Genomic DNA, 16,660 nt, shown 5'->3' on the forward strand with positions numbered 1-16,660 from the left:
TGCACTCTGGCTAACGACACGACAGTCTGCAATGGTACAACTACTGCTGCAAGGGCCTCAAATTACCTCATCAAGATCGAGGACACACAATGTCGACCATTTTCGAAACTGTATAACACGTCAGCTTGTTTAAAGCTATTTACATGTAGATAAAGTTTCACATCTCAACCAGATATCTAACATCGTTGTAGTCAGACATGCACATGTGCTTTTTACCCTCACCCCATTAAAGTAACAGAAAAAAATACCACAAAAATTGGATAAAAAGAAACATCAAACTTTGCAGGATCAATATAAATGCTATGTCCACACAGCAATATCTGGTGGTGTACTTTCTTTGATAAAACTTCTAATCAGCTTGTCATTTAAACTATCTTCAGTGAAAAATTTAATGGATGACAGTATCCGTGGAAGATCTTCCCTTCATAATGAACTGACATAGCAAAAGAAAGAATGTCACATTCCAGCAGCATATCTTGCCATCCTTGCAGTGCAATAAAATTGGATCAGACAGGAGCAAAATTTGCCAGTTCAGGGCCGTTTCATAAAGCTGTTCGTAACAGGTGCGGTGGAGCACCCCAATTATCTCGCAGAAATCCATCGGCAGCCGAGCCTCATTTGCATAAAGTAAACAACATGTACTCGCGTAGTTGAGAAAAAGTAAACAACTTCTCAAGCTAATAACAATTTAAGGAAACCTATTTTCAGATTAAAATTGAGTTAGTTTGAATTTGAAAACATGTCCGAATATGCACATATAACATATTAAAGGATATGACAATGATAAAATGTGAAATTTTAGCGAAAACCTGGCGAGCGAAATTACCAAAAATATGCCTCGAAAATCATCCTAAAATTCACGAAGTGTGATTGCGGAACCAAAGCGCCATTCGAACAAAGTACACCGAAATTTATCTATCTGCTTGCATTTTAAATGTCATACCGTAATATTCCCGGCCATGGTTGTGTCGGAAAAAAAACAGAAGGTGATGTCAAAAATGACACGAACGCAAAGCGTACAGGTCGGTCCCATGTATATATAATCGCGTGACAGCAGTGTTGCATGTCACCAGCACACAAACGCTTTGCTGCATGCAGCGTGCGCGGCAGCAGCTCAGCAGTCACCGCCGTGCGACCGCCGTGCCCGGCCATAGTCCAGTCGGAAAAAACAGAGAGCATGTTTTGCGAGAGGTGATTTTCAAAACGATTTAATATCTCAAGTTCTAGTGCAGCAAATTTCATAATTTTTTCATCAAAAGGAAGGTTTTTAAAAACTTAGATAGTGTGGGGAGTTTGAGTTTACTAGCGGCACGCATAGCGGCACAAGGAGAAGGTAAAGATTTGACTTTTTCATGCACACAGTTTCGGGCAGCCGTGGATGCCCGTTGGAAATTCAAATAGAACGCGGCGATAATGAGATGCAAATTGGGGTGCTCCACCGCGCCTGGTAAAGTTATGAACGACTTACGAGTGACTGGTGATCAGTTCTGATGTGCTATACTTATCAGAATTCCATAATTCAGCACAAGAACTAATCACCAGTCGCTCGTAAGTCGTTCATAACTTTACGAACAGCTTTATGAAACACCCCCAGGAACTTTTGCATATTTCCCATATTTTACTTGTAACAGATATTCCTAAAGCCAGGAAATAAATATGTTGAATTAAAATTCATTTTTCTTTGACCAAAGGATAAAGAAATGCTTGCTTGTTCCAATCACTAATGATTCCAAAAGAGTAACAGCAGCCTGGCAGGTAAGTTGCATCAATGAGCGTGTTTCTACTGAGCGACGAAAATTCGAGGTGATGCCAGCCGATGCGTGGTGATTCGTGGTGATACCAGCCGATGCATGGTGATGCATGGTGACACCTCGAATTTTTCCTCAGTAGAAACAGATCGGGTAGTGGCCGATGTGCGGTGATGCGTGGTGCTCCGTCGTCCACCTATTGAGGCGGTCGATGCGTGGTGATGCGAGCGACGATTCTCAGTAGAAACACACCGGGTAGCGAAATTCGCTGCGTACCAGACGTCTGGAATTTCGCCCCGCGCTTTTCAATTGGTTCATCGCACACACTCTGACACTTAAAATGTGTACACAGCGACCGTATTTTCGCACGCATCACGCTTTGTACCAACTCGCTTGTGTATAGGCCCTACATGTGAATTAATTCATCGTCTATTGTTCGCGTGATTAACAGCCGATTGCACTACTACCGAGTCCTATAGTATTATACTTTGATTTTACACCGCTGGCACGCTTCTTCAGCTTCGAGTCGCCGAATTTCCCGTAGCTGGCATTCGGCTACCTCTTCTCCTTCTTAAAGAAACTTTAGAAGGAGCACAGCTGTGCATGCAGTGCCAACTCTATGAAGCACATTCTCTACCATCCCCTGTTCCATTTTCCTTGTTCAGCGTGTAGGCATTCTCTCATTCTCTCTTTTTCTTTCTTTCCTTCCATTCCTTTCATCTATTCTGGCAGGTGATGTTTCTTCTGTTTTGTGCTGTCCTGTCTTATATCATATTTGTGACAAGTGCTTGTAAATAAGTAATTCATAAGTTTCATGAGTGGTTCACAAAATACAAGCTTTGCTTTTTAGTGGACCTCTCTATTCTTTTTTTTTTCAACTGAAGCATGACTTTGTATTACTTTTTTTTTTGCCAGTATGCGCTCTTATGTTTATCGATATCATTTATCTATTGCAAAGGCAAATGTTTTTATTTATGATGTAATACCTGATTTATATTGTGTTATGTTTTGTTGGAAAAAAGAAGAATGAAAATAAATGAATTGAATTGAATTGAATTGAATTGAACTCAATTCATGTCTTGATGCCGATGTCTGAGCGGCTGATATGAGTAAGGCAAGAAGAAACGAGTTGTCTGTGGTTGGCGCCATCTTCGTATTGTTTACCTTCCCATAAGGCAGTGCGCACATGACCCGATCTGTGACCTGAAAATACGCGACTTCCGGAATCACCGCATTTGCACGTCACCTTTGCATCACCGCGTATTTTATCGCTCAGTAGAAACAGCTCGAGTGGTCGTAAAATACAAGGTGCTGCATTGGACAAAATTCGTGGCGATGCGAGGTGCTCTCAGTAGAAACACACTCAATAGATCTATCAAAATGATAGGTGCTGTAAAACCAGTAACATTTGAGGCATGAAACTTTTGCTAACAGTCAGTCGCATTGAATCTATTATGTTCAACAATCTTTTCACACATTTTAGTTTTGGGGCTCTTGCCTCCTCGTGATATTTGCGAAAGTTTCATGTGTGCAAAAAATTTCTGGTTTTACAGCATCTTCGGTAAATGATGGCAGAAGACAGTGAGGGCTTACAGCTCAAAGACGATGGCCGTCTGCTCCGGGAAGACCAGGAGACAGGCCTGGAACCGGCGGAGGACAGCCACGATGATCAGACAGAGACTGGTGCAGAAGCTACCCGCCTGGGCAGACTTCTTCCTCGTCAGCTCAGCATCCACGCCACTCATTTGGGACAGCAGCTATGCAAATAGTAAAGAAGATAGCATCTCATACATGATAATCTCATCAGACTGACATGAGAACATGTTTAACCTGTCATGGAGGAGCTGATTTTGCTTTAATATGCACTTCTCATAGACACCTACCAAAGTATACTCAGGACTAGTCTTCAACTGGTTAAATTCCATTTGCATTCTTCGCATGATGTTTTGGTCAAAATATCATGTACATATGAGCCTTGTATTTCCATTACATGTGTTAATTGAAAACATTTCATAAGGTAAGACTGCACTGAATTAGATTAAATAAAGAGTGCAAACACACAAACACCCAAGACACAAAGTTTTGTTACAGACTCTGTTTACTGCAGATTTTTCTTCAGAGGTGCAGGAATTATCGCATCTTCATATCTCATCTGTATCCTATCCATCCTGAAAATCTTTGCACAAACCATTCCAAATCAAATGACTGGTGTTGTCACATGAAGCATCACACTTTGAGCAAGGGGAACACACTAGCAGCTACCATAAGAACGTGGGACCTTGAAGTATGTGGCTGCCAGAACAGGTCTATAATACTGAACTAATATGGAGATGAGTTGGCCAACCCTCTGCATGTCACAATAATTTCCTGTCCATAGGTTTGTGTGTGGAGTTTGTACACATTTGATTCATTGGCATAAAAAGGATTAATGGACATGAAAATGATTGCACAAACCTTGACTGCAAAGTCCAGCAGACCGTTGATGTTCAGCGAGTTCTCTAGCAGTTCAAACACGAGTGACACCTGGTCAAAGGTCGGAGGCGAGTCCCTGTTGCCCTGTGTAAAGGCATGCACCTGGTCAAGCACCCCATTGGCACAGGATCCCGCCACGATGTGCTGGTCGAAGTAAGACAGCGCATGGAACCTCTCCAGAGCCCCCTCTTTGCTGACGGCGGGGTCCTCGGTAGACTTGGACAGCCTCTTGCCCTTTAACCCTTCACCCCTGCCGCCGCCGTGGGTCAGGACCCGCAGGAGGTCCTTCTGCACCTGCTTGGTGTGCTGCCGTGCCTCGGTGCGGGCGCGGCCGAAGCCGTACAGCAGCACCGAACGCTGGTTGCTCTCGTGGTAGCTGGAGCTGTCCTCGTTCGGAATGGGGAAGTGGAGGGCGTAGAGCTGGTGTCGGTTGACGCGGGGTGCCTCCGGAGACGGAGATCGGTATTCTGCCTCCGACTTCTTCTCCTCGTCACTCTTCTCCCCGTCCATCGGGCTGTCCTTCTCGTCATCCGAGATGTCCGACTGCGAGTCCGACTTGGACTGGATGGACTCGAGAAACTTCTCCTGAAATGATGCAGATTCCTTACGAGGGGGAGGTGCAGGAGCCGGTGGTGGCTTATCGTCAAGGTAACCATAGTCCTCATTATCAGAGGAATCTTGCTTCTCTTCGCTGTCATCCTTTACCTTTTCAGAGATGACAATGCAAATGCACTTGTCAGTTTATTCTCCGATTAAACCCTATAAGCAAGACACACTTTCATGTCTACATTGCTAACAGAACCATTCAGCGAAATACCCATATTGTCGCCTTTTTAAAACTATACTGAAAGGTAGACCCAATTGGTATCTGTAAGAGATTTCCTGTTAGTCACTCCTGTTTTGACGCCAAATCACCAAATAAGACTTGATACTCTAAACTAATTAAATGCCATGAATGATTGCTACACCTGGTAAAAGGATAAGTCCACTCTCTACATCAGACTTTGAATTTGGGAAAACTTGGGAGATTCCACTGTACCTCGTTTTTCTCCCCGCCTCCACGATCCGTCCGCTGGCTGCCGGGAGCGCCCATGAAGGCTCCCGTCACAGGGGCCGGGCTCGGAGCGAGGTCGCCACGGGAAATGAGGGTGCACATGTAGGCATCGTGAGAGAACACCTCGCAGCGGATCAGCTCACCAAAGAGTAGCACCAGGTTGGCAAACGCTTTCCTGTCATCTGTTGAGGAGCTATCTTCTGAAATTGATGCAGGAATAAATTGACACAAAACAACTCATCGTTACTGTTGATAAATCAGCGATGGATGTCTGTACTAACCACTTTAAATCTTGCAATCAGAATTCACATGGTTCTACTGAATGTAATCTTATTATAGCTATGGTCACTTGTTTTCTTAAAAACCAAACATTTTCTCCAGTAACGGCAACTGAGTTGTAGTGACTTGCTAAATCACTTTTGTTTGTTCTTGTATACAATATATATTATGACATGTCATGTAATGATAATAGCAGGGCTCTCTCACAGAGCAGCGGCAACAATGAAGAGGCTACCTTGGATAAAGAAGACCATATTATTACTGTTACTATAATTATAAGAAACATATTCATTTTACGAATTCATTGGAGGTCTTCAGGCCCCATCATCAACTGTAGCATAAACCATCCAAAGCATTCTATATTTGTATATACTGTTCCTTTCTTGGCCACCGCTTGGCCATTCTCATAGTTAGTGACTTATTATTCAGTGCTACGATGAGGGAGCTAACAATTCTACAAATTTTAAAGTAGAAAATTTCTCACCGAGGACAGGAGCCTGTGTGTCCAGAAAATGTTGTAAGAGATTCTGGAAAACGTGCGTGTTTGACGTGGTAGGCATGGGTGAGACTGGTGCCATCTCTTTCTCCTCCATTCCCTCTGTTTCAGCCGTTTTCTGCATAAATATCAAATGTGAAATGGGTCATGCACCAGTCTTTGAGACCGAGGCCATGAAGTGTCATGGCACAAGTGTGAACAGAAATAAACTAATTGTGAAGTTGACAACAGAGATGCACCTGAACAGAAATCATTTGGTGAAAACACCAAAACAAATATTGTATCCCCAAAACAGTTATTCAACAAATCAGTGGTTGAATTCTGGGAGGGGTTTCTTAGCTTTTTTTTTTTGGTGTTGTTTTGTTTTGTTTTTTAATTAAGTAGAGCAAAACTTGGCTCTTAAGTAAAGCTTGTGTCTCTTGGTGTCCTCACACAATGGCATTTGTGGAATAAACGTATGCGCAAAGGGGGAAACAAACTATGGGTAGATGGAAAAGGCCAAACCAGCACTGCACTGCAATACACACAGTACTGACAGGAGGTTTTGATACTGTTCTTCAAATTTGAATGACATGGATACGTACTATTGTAAAAGCTGTTATGTTCAGCATATTGTTGGAATGAGAATTTAAGAGTACATAAAAATATCGCCACCTGGGTGGTGTTTCATAAAGCTGTTCGTAAAGAGCGACTGGTGATCAGTTCTTGTGCTGAATTAGGGAAATTCTGATAAGTATAGCACATCAGAACTGATCACCAGTCGCTCGTAAGCTGTTCGTAACTTTACGAACAGCTTTATGAAACACCACCCTGATCTTGATTGCATAAAGTGGTAGAGTGAACGGACAGGCATTAACCCGTTGAGGACGGTTTGATTTTGCTACAACACGCATTTCCCATAGAGGCTTGCCTGAGTATACTCGGCACTCGTCCTCAACGGGTTAATGAACTTACGATAGCCTCAATGTAAAAATTGTAAACACAACATCTTGCCAAAATGTCTGACTTCCTTAATTGCAAAAAATAGCAGCTTTCACAGCATAACAAATGACATTGCACACTAAGAGACAAGGGTTCAGTGAATCCGTTTGCTGATCAAATCTAGGTAAGACATATGTCTGTTCAGTGCTGGGACTGTTCTGCCCTGCCTCAAGCTCTACAATACACTTCTCTACGGAGCTACGCTACTCACCTCTGCCTCTAGTTCTATGACATATTTCTCCAGGAGTTGGGCGACCACGAGGGCCCGGTGCTCGCTGGTCCTCTCCGGGCTCACGGCCCACTGACATAGCAACAGCACCAAGGGGTCGTCACTCTGCAGAGGCTGATGTAGGGAAGGATGGCAATGAAGGGGAAAAAATGTGATGAGTAGATCACTCAGAGGTAAGACAGAAATGAACATCAATCTTATCAACTGTCATATCACATCAATTTTCACATTTGGGATCTAAAAAAAACTCTAATTTTTTGTGCTCAGCTGGGTAAGAATAGTTTTGAGTGTTTTTAATTCCACAGAATCAAGACTTCAACTACTGGAAAATACGGTAAGCAAAAATATTAGCGTGCTATTACTTTCGCTCTCGTTTCTGGTTGTGCGAAATGCGTGAAAATTTCAACAACGTGAAAATTTCCACTTTTACAGTACGTCCCTTGATGCTAACCTCAGGAGATTCCTGCTTCTGGCTGCTGAGGAATATTTTGTTGTACAGGGCGTCAACGGAGTTGCTAGCATCGCAGCGGTCAAAGCAGTGGCAATCCAAGACTTCCAGTGTGTGCAGAACCCTGGTGATGGTGTGCCCTGTCCATAACAAATGCAACATAATGCTTTAAAATATCAATAAATATCAAACAAAGGTATATTCACTGTACAGATTGAGAGAGAAATCTGAATAATGCCCTTTTGAATCAATCTTCATTCACCGCCAACAGGGGCACATTCCAAAACCACAAATAGCAAATGCGCATCAAAGCACAAGCTCATTGGTAACGGTCAACTATAGTCAAGATTATTCGGCTGTGTGTGTACTTACAGACTGGTGCAGACTGGTGAACACACATATAACCTGCAAAGTTTAAGTACTGTGGGGGAATCTCATGTAGATTCACAGTGGTGAATAAATATTTCGTAACACTACTACCAGCTGAACACTTTTTGGACCTCATCAAATCCTGACCCTAACCAGGGGATGATACAAGAATGGTCATTGCCCTCTGACCTTTTGCCGACTCCTGACACTTGTCTGATGACCACCTGACCTCTGCCCTCCGACTCCTCATCTTGATTTGGTTCTCCGACTGGCGGATGCTGGCTCGGATCTGCACGAGACAGTGAGTTGGCACGGTACGTTGGCAAGGCAGCTTTGAAAAACTTTTCTTCTTACTCTACATGTACAAGCTGCTGAGAAATCCCAATGCATACTTAGAAACTATAATGACCATAACAGGGTGCCCCTAATAAGCCAGTTCGCAATTTCACTTTGTGCATGAGCAGAAAAAAAAAGGTCACTCGTACCAACAGGCATGTCGGTTATTAAATTTATTGGGATAAGCATCTGTGATGTAATGACTATTCATATAATCCTTATAAATGCTGTTTGCCAGCACATCCACCTGACAGCTAAAGTGGTATTTGGCAATATCAATAGAAAGAGATTGTTAATACATTCAATGCAAAATAATGAAATGGATACTTTCCCAAGTGTTAATTGATGGAACATGCTGGTCATCTGATCTATGCAAGTTCATTCTTTGTTTGAACAGGATTGATGAATCCCATAAATTGTTAGGTAAAGCTTATGCATTATGTTGCTCTGAAAATGAGTGAAGTGCCCCTAACCGACTGAGAAAAAAGAAAGGTTATTCCTACCAATGTGCCCATCAGCTAACTCCAAACTGGCTTATAACTTGACATCATGTTCAAAGTATATAACATGTTCTTGGAGTGGTGTTTTGACGCAATGTCAAAATGTCATTTACAATGCAGAGTTTGCACTGTGCACAGAGAAATCTGTTTGGCCTGCTCCTGTAAATTTTTAGCAGATAGATGAACAACTGCTACCTCACATTCTACCTAACACTGTTCCAGAACAGACAGAAGCAATGTGGATTAACTATCTTGTCAGATAACATTTTGTTGTACATGTCTGCAAAAAAAAAAAAAGAGAAGTATTTATTTGTTGATAGAAATGACATAATTTGAATTTAGATAACAAGACAGAACACAAATAGGATTGGAACCTAGAGCCCTCTGCTAAAGGGTACTTAAAAGCATACCACTGCACCTCTTCAGCATCTCTGATATCAGAGGCATTATTTACCATTTGCAGATGGAACAAAAACCCCTCTTTAGTGCTCTGAAATAGTTCTAAAACGTGAGTTAGGGATAGAAACAAACAATGTAAAAACTTGAATCAGTATAATTAATGTTAAGTATAGTTAAATATACAAAATGTGAAATATAGATATGATAAAATTGTTTTGAGAATACACCACCATTTACAGTTATGGTTTATTGAGAAAAATAGTGATATCTAATTATATTTTAGGTCTTATTGCGAAATCTGTATATGGTAAGATGTTTTGTGGTACAACTGACCAATACATATGTATCAAATGTGATAACTCGTTAAATATTTTTAAAATCACTGCTCCCAATGGTAAATAGTAGCTTTAAAAAACACCTACCTGATGGTTCTGCATGGGGACGTTGCCTGGCAACGGGAGGAGAGATGGCGGGCAGGGCAGGATGTCCAGGGGGGAGCCGGGCACGCTGTAGTTCTTGCTCTCGCCAAGGTTGATCCAGACCAGGGCGCTGGGGCAGCGGAGTGCGATGGCCTGAAGGATGCAGCTCAGCCCCAGGATGATGGAGTGGTGGTGGGGGCAGCTGCGGAACTCGGCCAGGATGCTGGCCAGGGCATTCTGGTGATGGGGTGGGGTGCTGGAGGGCATCTGAACACTGGAGTATTTAAAAAATATTTTAAGCATATTTCAAAGACATAAAAATAAGAGAAGATGATGAAAGAAAATGAAGAAATATTTATCAATGTAGCAAAGAGTTGGATTTGACAATCTTGATGGATTTTGCACACCTTTTCCCCAATTCATTATAAGTGCTGTGGGTGTTGATTGTGGGAATTTCTTATCAGACAGAAAGTAAAATCTATTCAGAATTCATAGGTTTATATAATTGTATTTCTGAAATAATTTAGGAAATGTTTTCTTAAAGGGTTTGAAAATTAGCATCTTTCTCTTTGCTTTTATTCTTTCTAAATTTCACACCAATGATTCAAACCACTTAGGCGTGACCAATCAAAATTGTGTTGCTATTGTAATATTGCAACTGATTGACAAATTGCCCTACATCGACGTAAATAAGCACTGAATTGATCAGTGTTTTAGCAGTAGCCATGATAAAAAATCACGGGCATACATACTCGAGCAGGATTCGAACCTACGACCTCCTGATCACCGGACAGGCGTCATCTCCACTAGATCACCGAGCTTTCGCCCGACAGCAAGTGTTGGTTCTAATCCTTATAGCATGCAGTGGGTTCTGCGTAATTATTCAAATTCATGAACTCAACGGAAGAATTTTATTGTAATATTGCTCCTTTTTTTATCAGTAGGTGACACTGGAAATTAAGCATGCTGTTGCTTTGACTTGATGCTGCTCACTCACATTTCTACTGCAACAATATCAATCAATTACCGGCAGAATATGGAAGACGTGGGAAAAAAATCAGCTTGTTACCAGCAATGCCCAGATTAAAACTAATACTCTTGGCCTACAAATGATAAGCCACTTAGCTCTAACCACTCAAAATTATGCTGATATTGTAACATCACTTCTTCTTTTTCTCTTAGTAGGTGACACTGGAAATCAAGCATGTTTTTGCTTTGGTTTGATGCTGCTTACTCACATTACTACTCCAATCATATCAATCAAATTACCGGCAGAATATGGAAGATGTGGGAAGAGAGATGAAAGATGTTGGGGGGGGGGGGCAGGGAGGAGGAAGAATGGAGAGTGGAATCAGAGACCAACAGACTCACTTGCTGGACGTGTTCATGTGAGGCGACTGGGGTCTGGATTCGGAACACATCGTGGTCAGGCGCCGAGCGCAGACGTATGCCAGGCGACGGGAGAGCATCTGACTCTTCACAAACTCCTCTAAGTACTGAGGCAAGAAGAAGCAGCAGAGAGCAAAAGGATTAAGAGGCAAAGCCCGTATAATGGAGCCAACAAATTCATCCTACATGGTAATAATGTCATATCATCATGTTTAGACAAATTAGCTGCACAGCATAGCCTTATTTGAATTTTCGCCAAAAAAATATTCATTTCATTGACATGTAGATCTTAACAAGATCATAATTTTGGCAACTACTTACAGCACACAACTGCGACTGAAAAACTTCACAGGAAGAAATCATTCTCCATCTTCAATACTGTTTTCTTTAAAAGGGAATTTGAAGACTTTCCAGCTACTGTGGGAAAGGGGGGGGGGACCTTCCAACAAATGCAGGAAAATATTTGCTTGAAAACGATGACTCATCGAGTCAAATTTGATTTAGGGTCATCCCAAGTTGGGAAAACTTGAGTTGGAAAAATTTGAGATTTCTGTGCAACTACAGCCTGGAGACAATTGACTGGAATTTAATGCATCATGCTGAGACGCTCACTAATTAATTGTGTGGCTGGCAATGCCAACTCGGCGCGGCACACAAAATCACAATATTACAGACGCATTTCATGCCTGCTCCCCAAGTGAAAACATCTTGCCAATAATGTACTAAGTGGCATCAACAAACAAAACACGCCAAACGTGGGCGGGTGTGCATATGCAGTATTTACACGCACAAGTCCCTTTTTGAAAGATGCTCTTAAATATGAAGAAAAATTTAAGACTAAAAGGAGAGTAGCAGCTGAGGCATGTAGCATTTATTGTTCCTCATAACCAGTAAGAATTAAAATTCCTTTTTTGTTGCACTTTTCAATGTGAGCTGCCTCTGTGGGATACAAAATAAACAGCGTTTTATAGCCTACCAGAATATTGGCCAATATATTTTATATCCTCTCATCCCGTCTTAAGATATACACACAAGAACACCCCCCTTACATATGAAATATACATTAACAAGCAATAACACTGCACAGTGAACAAAAATGAGAACAAAATGTACCATAACAACACTATACACCAAGACAATCACAATGAAACAAGTAACTAAATAAAAATCCATCATTAATTCATCAGTAATTGTTGAATATGCAGATAGATAAAACAAGTTTGTAATTGTTGAATATGCAGATGATAAAACAAGTTTGTTTTTGCTGCTTAAGTCACAGGATTACACCACATAAATGGCTCCTTCAAGAAACAGTTTATAATCTTGGAAGTACTATCAGCTACTTCCAGCTTGTTCCCGTAATAAAGGTACCAGACCTTAGATACTTTACGTATGAACAAGCAGGGGGCAGTGGTTTTATCTTGAAGTGTAATCTCATTGGTCAATTTTCTATGAAAACTTAAACCCCTAATTCATATTTCAGAAACTTTGGCCTACCCATTACTTGTGTTTTCTTGTCTCTCTTGTGTTGTCTTTGTTATAGTGAAACTGTTGCCGGTCCAGTGCTACAGCAGTGCTGCAGCTGCAACCTTGTAGCAAATTGTAACGGTTCAAAGTGTGTGCAGCTGTGATGTGCACTTGATGAACAACATGAACAACGCAAAACATGAAATACGACCACGGCAATAACCTCACTCACATAATACAGGATATATTTAATGGTTGATTGACCAATCAGATTACAGAATTCACCATCACTAAAAGATAAAGACTGGTGTCTCGGAAGCACATCAGGGCGCCGTTTCATAAAACCTGTCATCAATGACAAGTATCAATAGTTGTCGTATTAAAGCTACTGAAATCCTTGCATCTGATTGGCTGAGAGAAAATTTGTCAAAGAAATGTGGCAGTTGTTATTGATAACAAGTTTTATGAAACGGGACCCTGGAATGGTAATTCTACGATAAGCACTCCACAATATCGCTCCTGATACATGTCTGAAATGATGGGGGAAAGGCTGGCTGACCTGTACGACGAAGGGGAGCAGAAACCGCAAGGTGCTGTCATCGTTGGACTTGACCTTCTCAAGAGTGTCTACCAACCAGGAGAGGTAATCATGGCACTCCAGCATTCCCTCCTGGAGACAGAAACCAAAAGAACATAAGCAAGTCTTTAGATGAGTTGATTTTGCTACAACATGCATTTCCACTAGACACTTGCCTGAGTGTACTTGGAACTAGTCTTTAACAGGTAAAACACTATAAAAAATCCTTCATATTTATGAATGTTTACAAATTACGGTTTAAAAAAAAAAAAGCCCATCAGTTAATACACTGAAGGAGATGTCATGCTGAAATTGATGAGGGAGTTGTAAATATATAGATGATGTGTATTGATGAGTCAATGTTCATATTTAAGGTATTGTTTACCATTGACAGCAGTGATTTAAAAATGTTTCAGCTATCACATTTGATGCATATGTGTACATTATGTAGGTCAGTTGTATCACAAAACATCCTACCACATAAAAACTTTGTAATAAAGTCTAAAATACAAGGAGATATCACTATTTTCCCACTAAACCATAACTATAGACAGTTTAGTCTAAACATTTTTATCACAACTGTTGTTCATATTTTGCATATTCAACAATACTTAACATTAGTCTTCAACGGGTTAAAATGTTCAATGTGTTTGAGCTTCAAGATGAGATGAGGTGATATCCTTTGTTGAAGGGGGGGGGGAGGGGAGGAAAGGGAATTCAGACCATTTCTCACCTGATAGAGGTACCTCGCCAGCTTGGTTGTGTACTGCCAGAGTTTGACGCACTTCTCCAGCTCCGTGTTGAGGGTGAAAGCACTGCCCCCCATGGTCCCCGACCCCATCCCCATCGACCCCATCCCGCCGAGGGAGGTCGCGGCCGAGGTGGCTGACGACGAGGTGGGGTTCATCGATGAGGACTGCGATGCAGAGACCCGGGAGGCCGTGTTGTTGCAGTCGACGATTTTATCCAGCTGAGATTTCAGAAATTTGGTGATGTGCTGGCACCAATCTGAAAAGAGAACCAGGGAATACTGTAAAACCTGAAGCATTCAAGGCACAAAATTTTCACAAACTGGAACCCACTGTCTTTTTCTTTGCATAAGACTTTTGGTAATTGCCACTGGCATTCAAAGCTTTGTGTAGACAAAACCATTCACATGCACTTTACTTTCGCAAATCTTGGCTCCTTGCGAAATTCCCGAAAAGTTCATGCACATGAAAATTTCTGATTTTGCAGCAAGCCAGTTGGTGTTACATTCTGCACATGAGAAGATGAGGGTCATCAGAAAAAAGCAACATAGTGAAGCACACAGTTGTAATCAACAGTGCTATTATCAGTCTACTTTACAACTTAATTCACTGCACTTGGTAGAGTTGTTCTCCTGTGTATATATCATTGCAGATGATTACAATCTCAGACTTTGACAGCAATTTGTCTAGCACTTCTGGGATTTTTATGGGGTATTTTGCTGTGCACACAATATTTTAGTTTATTCCGCCTATGGTCATCAGCAGTCAAGCATTTTTGGATCACTTTTCCAGCAGACTTTCACTAGATCATATACATTTTTATAGGATTATCTAGGACTGTGTTTAGTCACTTCAATACATGTATATTTGCTATGTATATTAGCACGATCATAATAAAAATAATATATGATACATTTATGCCCAGGTAAGAAGTATCACTGGGGACTACTGTATTTTGTACACCTTATGTTTTTGCCATCTGTACTTTGTAATAGTTGAAATCTTGTCTTTTGTTTGTTAAAAAGACACTTACTGACATGAAAAGGGAAACTACCCACTATAATGAATTGTGTTCACTCTAAATCATTTGTCATTTTGTACTGTTACATCTGGTGTGAAGTGTGTGGAAACACTACCACTGGAAGGCATATTAAATGAACATTCATGTCTGTGTGAGGATTTGTTTAAAATTCAATAGGTTATCTCACACACAGCTGGAAAAACCCTGTGAAATATCTTTTGCTGTATTTTGATCTTTTCATATGATGGAAATGTCTCAGAACTACAAGTATGTCACACTATCAGTCATCTGTGCTGTCAAAGCAATCACATGCATGAATGTTCAAGAGTTACTAAGTACACCGCAGCATTTAAAAGATATCTGAAAAAGAAAGCTGTATTTTGGCAATGTGAATGTGATGTTGTTTGTGTAATAACACACATTTTCTATCTTTTATTTATAACCCTTTTTTCCCCGTTTAATCGGGAGAGGTGGTGCACACAAAACATACAGTTATTTCATCTTTCTTTAAATGCCACATTTCTTTACCTGCTCTGCTGAAGACATTTTTGGGGTATTTTGCTATTTCACATCCCCACCCCCACAAAGCAAGTTGAATTGTTCTTGCAAAGAGACAAACAATCAGACAAACAAACAAACAAATAAACATTATCTGCGTCGTCTTGTGCGCATAATAAATAAGGATTTCCACAAAGACAACAATACAGAAGTCACAGGACACAAAAATCCATTATTTGTATTTTTTACTGTCCAGGCAGCATGCTACATGCTATGCAAGATAAACTCTCCCATTGTCTCTACCAATTATTTGAACACTTGCTCTCATAACGATTGACCCAGACTATGCAATATTTTGTTCCTTAATTTTGCAGTAATGCAATCTATTGCTTACAACTACATAACCACGGTTATCTCAATATATAGAAAGAGTATAAAGAAGTTCCACGCTGCCTTGTACCTTGAAATGATCCATAATTTCTGTTTTTGCTATTTTTCTTTTTCATTAATGAAAGCCAAACAGCCAGCAACATTTACACCCAGCAAAATCCACCTGACTCAACAAAGCTTTTTTGTTTTTGCTTTTGTTTTATTTTAGCCTAAACACTGCTGACAAACCACCTCACATATATGTACACACATCAGGAGTAATCACCACATGTTAAAGGTATTGTTTACCACTGGGAGCAGTGATTTGAAAAATATTTAAAGTTATCACATTTTATGCATATAGGTCAGTAGTATCACAAAACATCCTACCATATAACAATTTTGCAATAAAGCCTAAAATATAAGATATTACTATTTTTCTCAATAACCATAACTGCAGACGGCTTATGCTAGAAACAATTTTATTATAACTATTGTTCACATTTTAGTATATTTAGCAATATTTACTTAACATTGATTATACTGATGAACATTTCTACATTGGCCATTTCTATCCCTAACTCACATTTTGGAACTATTTTGAAGCACTAAAGCTGGGTTTTTGTTTCATCTGCAAAAGGGAAATAATGCCTTTGATGTTTGTGGCATTAAGTCTAGTCTACCATATGTCTGCACTCATACAGGTTGTAGACTTCAGAATCTTGAGGGTACATACATGTACACTGTACATTGTGTATCATCTTGACTACGACTGAAACATGATAACAATTGTGGATTCTACACCATGTGTGAATGTTTGACCGTCTTCAAATATGCTTCAAGCTGCGCAATAGAAAAAT

General features: G+C 40.6%; 1 protein-coding gene across 1 annotated transcript in view; it reads right to left on the reverse strand.

Annotated features, from left to right (window-relative positions):
* Positions 1-16,660, reverse strand: part of LOC140244914 (mediator of RNA polymerase II transcription subunit 12-like protein) — a 111,744-nt gene that overhangs the window by 36,585 nt on the left and 58,499 nt on the right. The window contains 11 exon segments of the mRNA XM_072324523.1: positions 3,342-3,505; positions 4,203-4,925; positions 5,260-5,474; positions 6,038-6,167; positions 7,242-7,373; positions 7,711-7,847; positions 8,266-8,365; positions 9,734-10,004; positions 11,102-11,226; positions 13,146-13,256; positions 13,897-14,171. Coding sequence (XP_072180624.1) covers positions 3,342-3,505; positions 4,203-4,925; positions 5,260-5,474; positions 6,038-6,167; positions 7,242-7,373; positions 7,711-7,847; positions 8,266-8,365; positions 9,734-10,004; positions 11,102-11,226; positions 13,146-13,256; positions 13,897-14,171 — 2,383 coding nt within the window.

This window comes from Diadema setosum, chromosome 21 (assembly GCF_964275005.1).
Source record: "Diadema setosum chromosome 21, eeDiaSeto1, whole genome shotgun sequence".
Taxonomy (NCBI): Eukaryota; Metazoa; Echinodermata; class Echinoidea; order Diadematoida; family Diadematidae; genus Diadema; species Diadema setosum.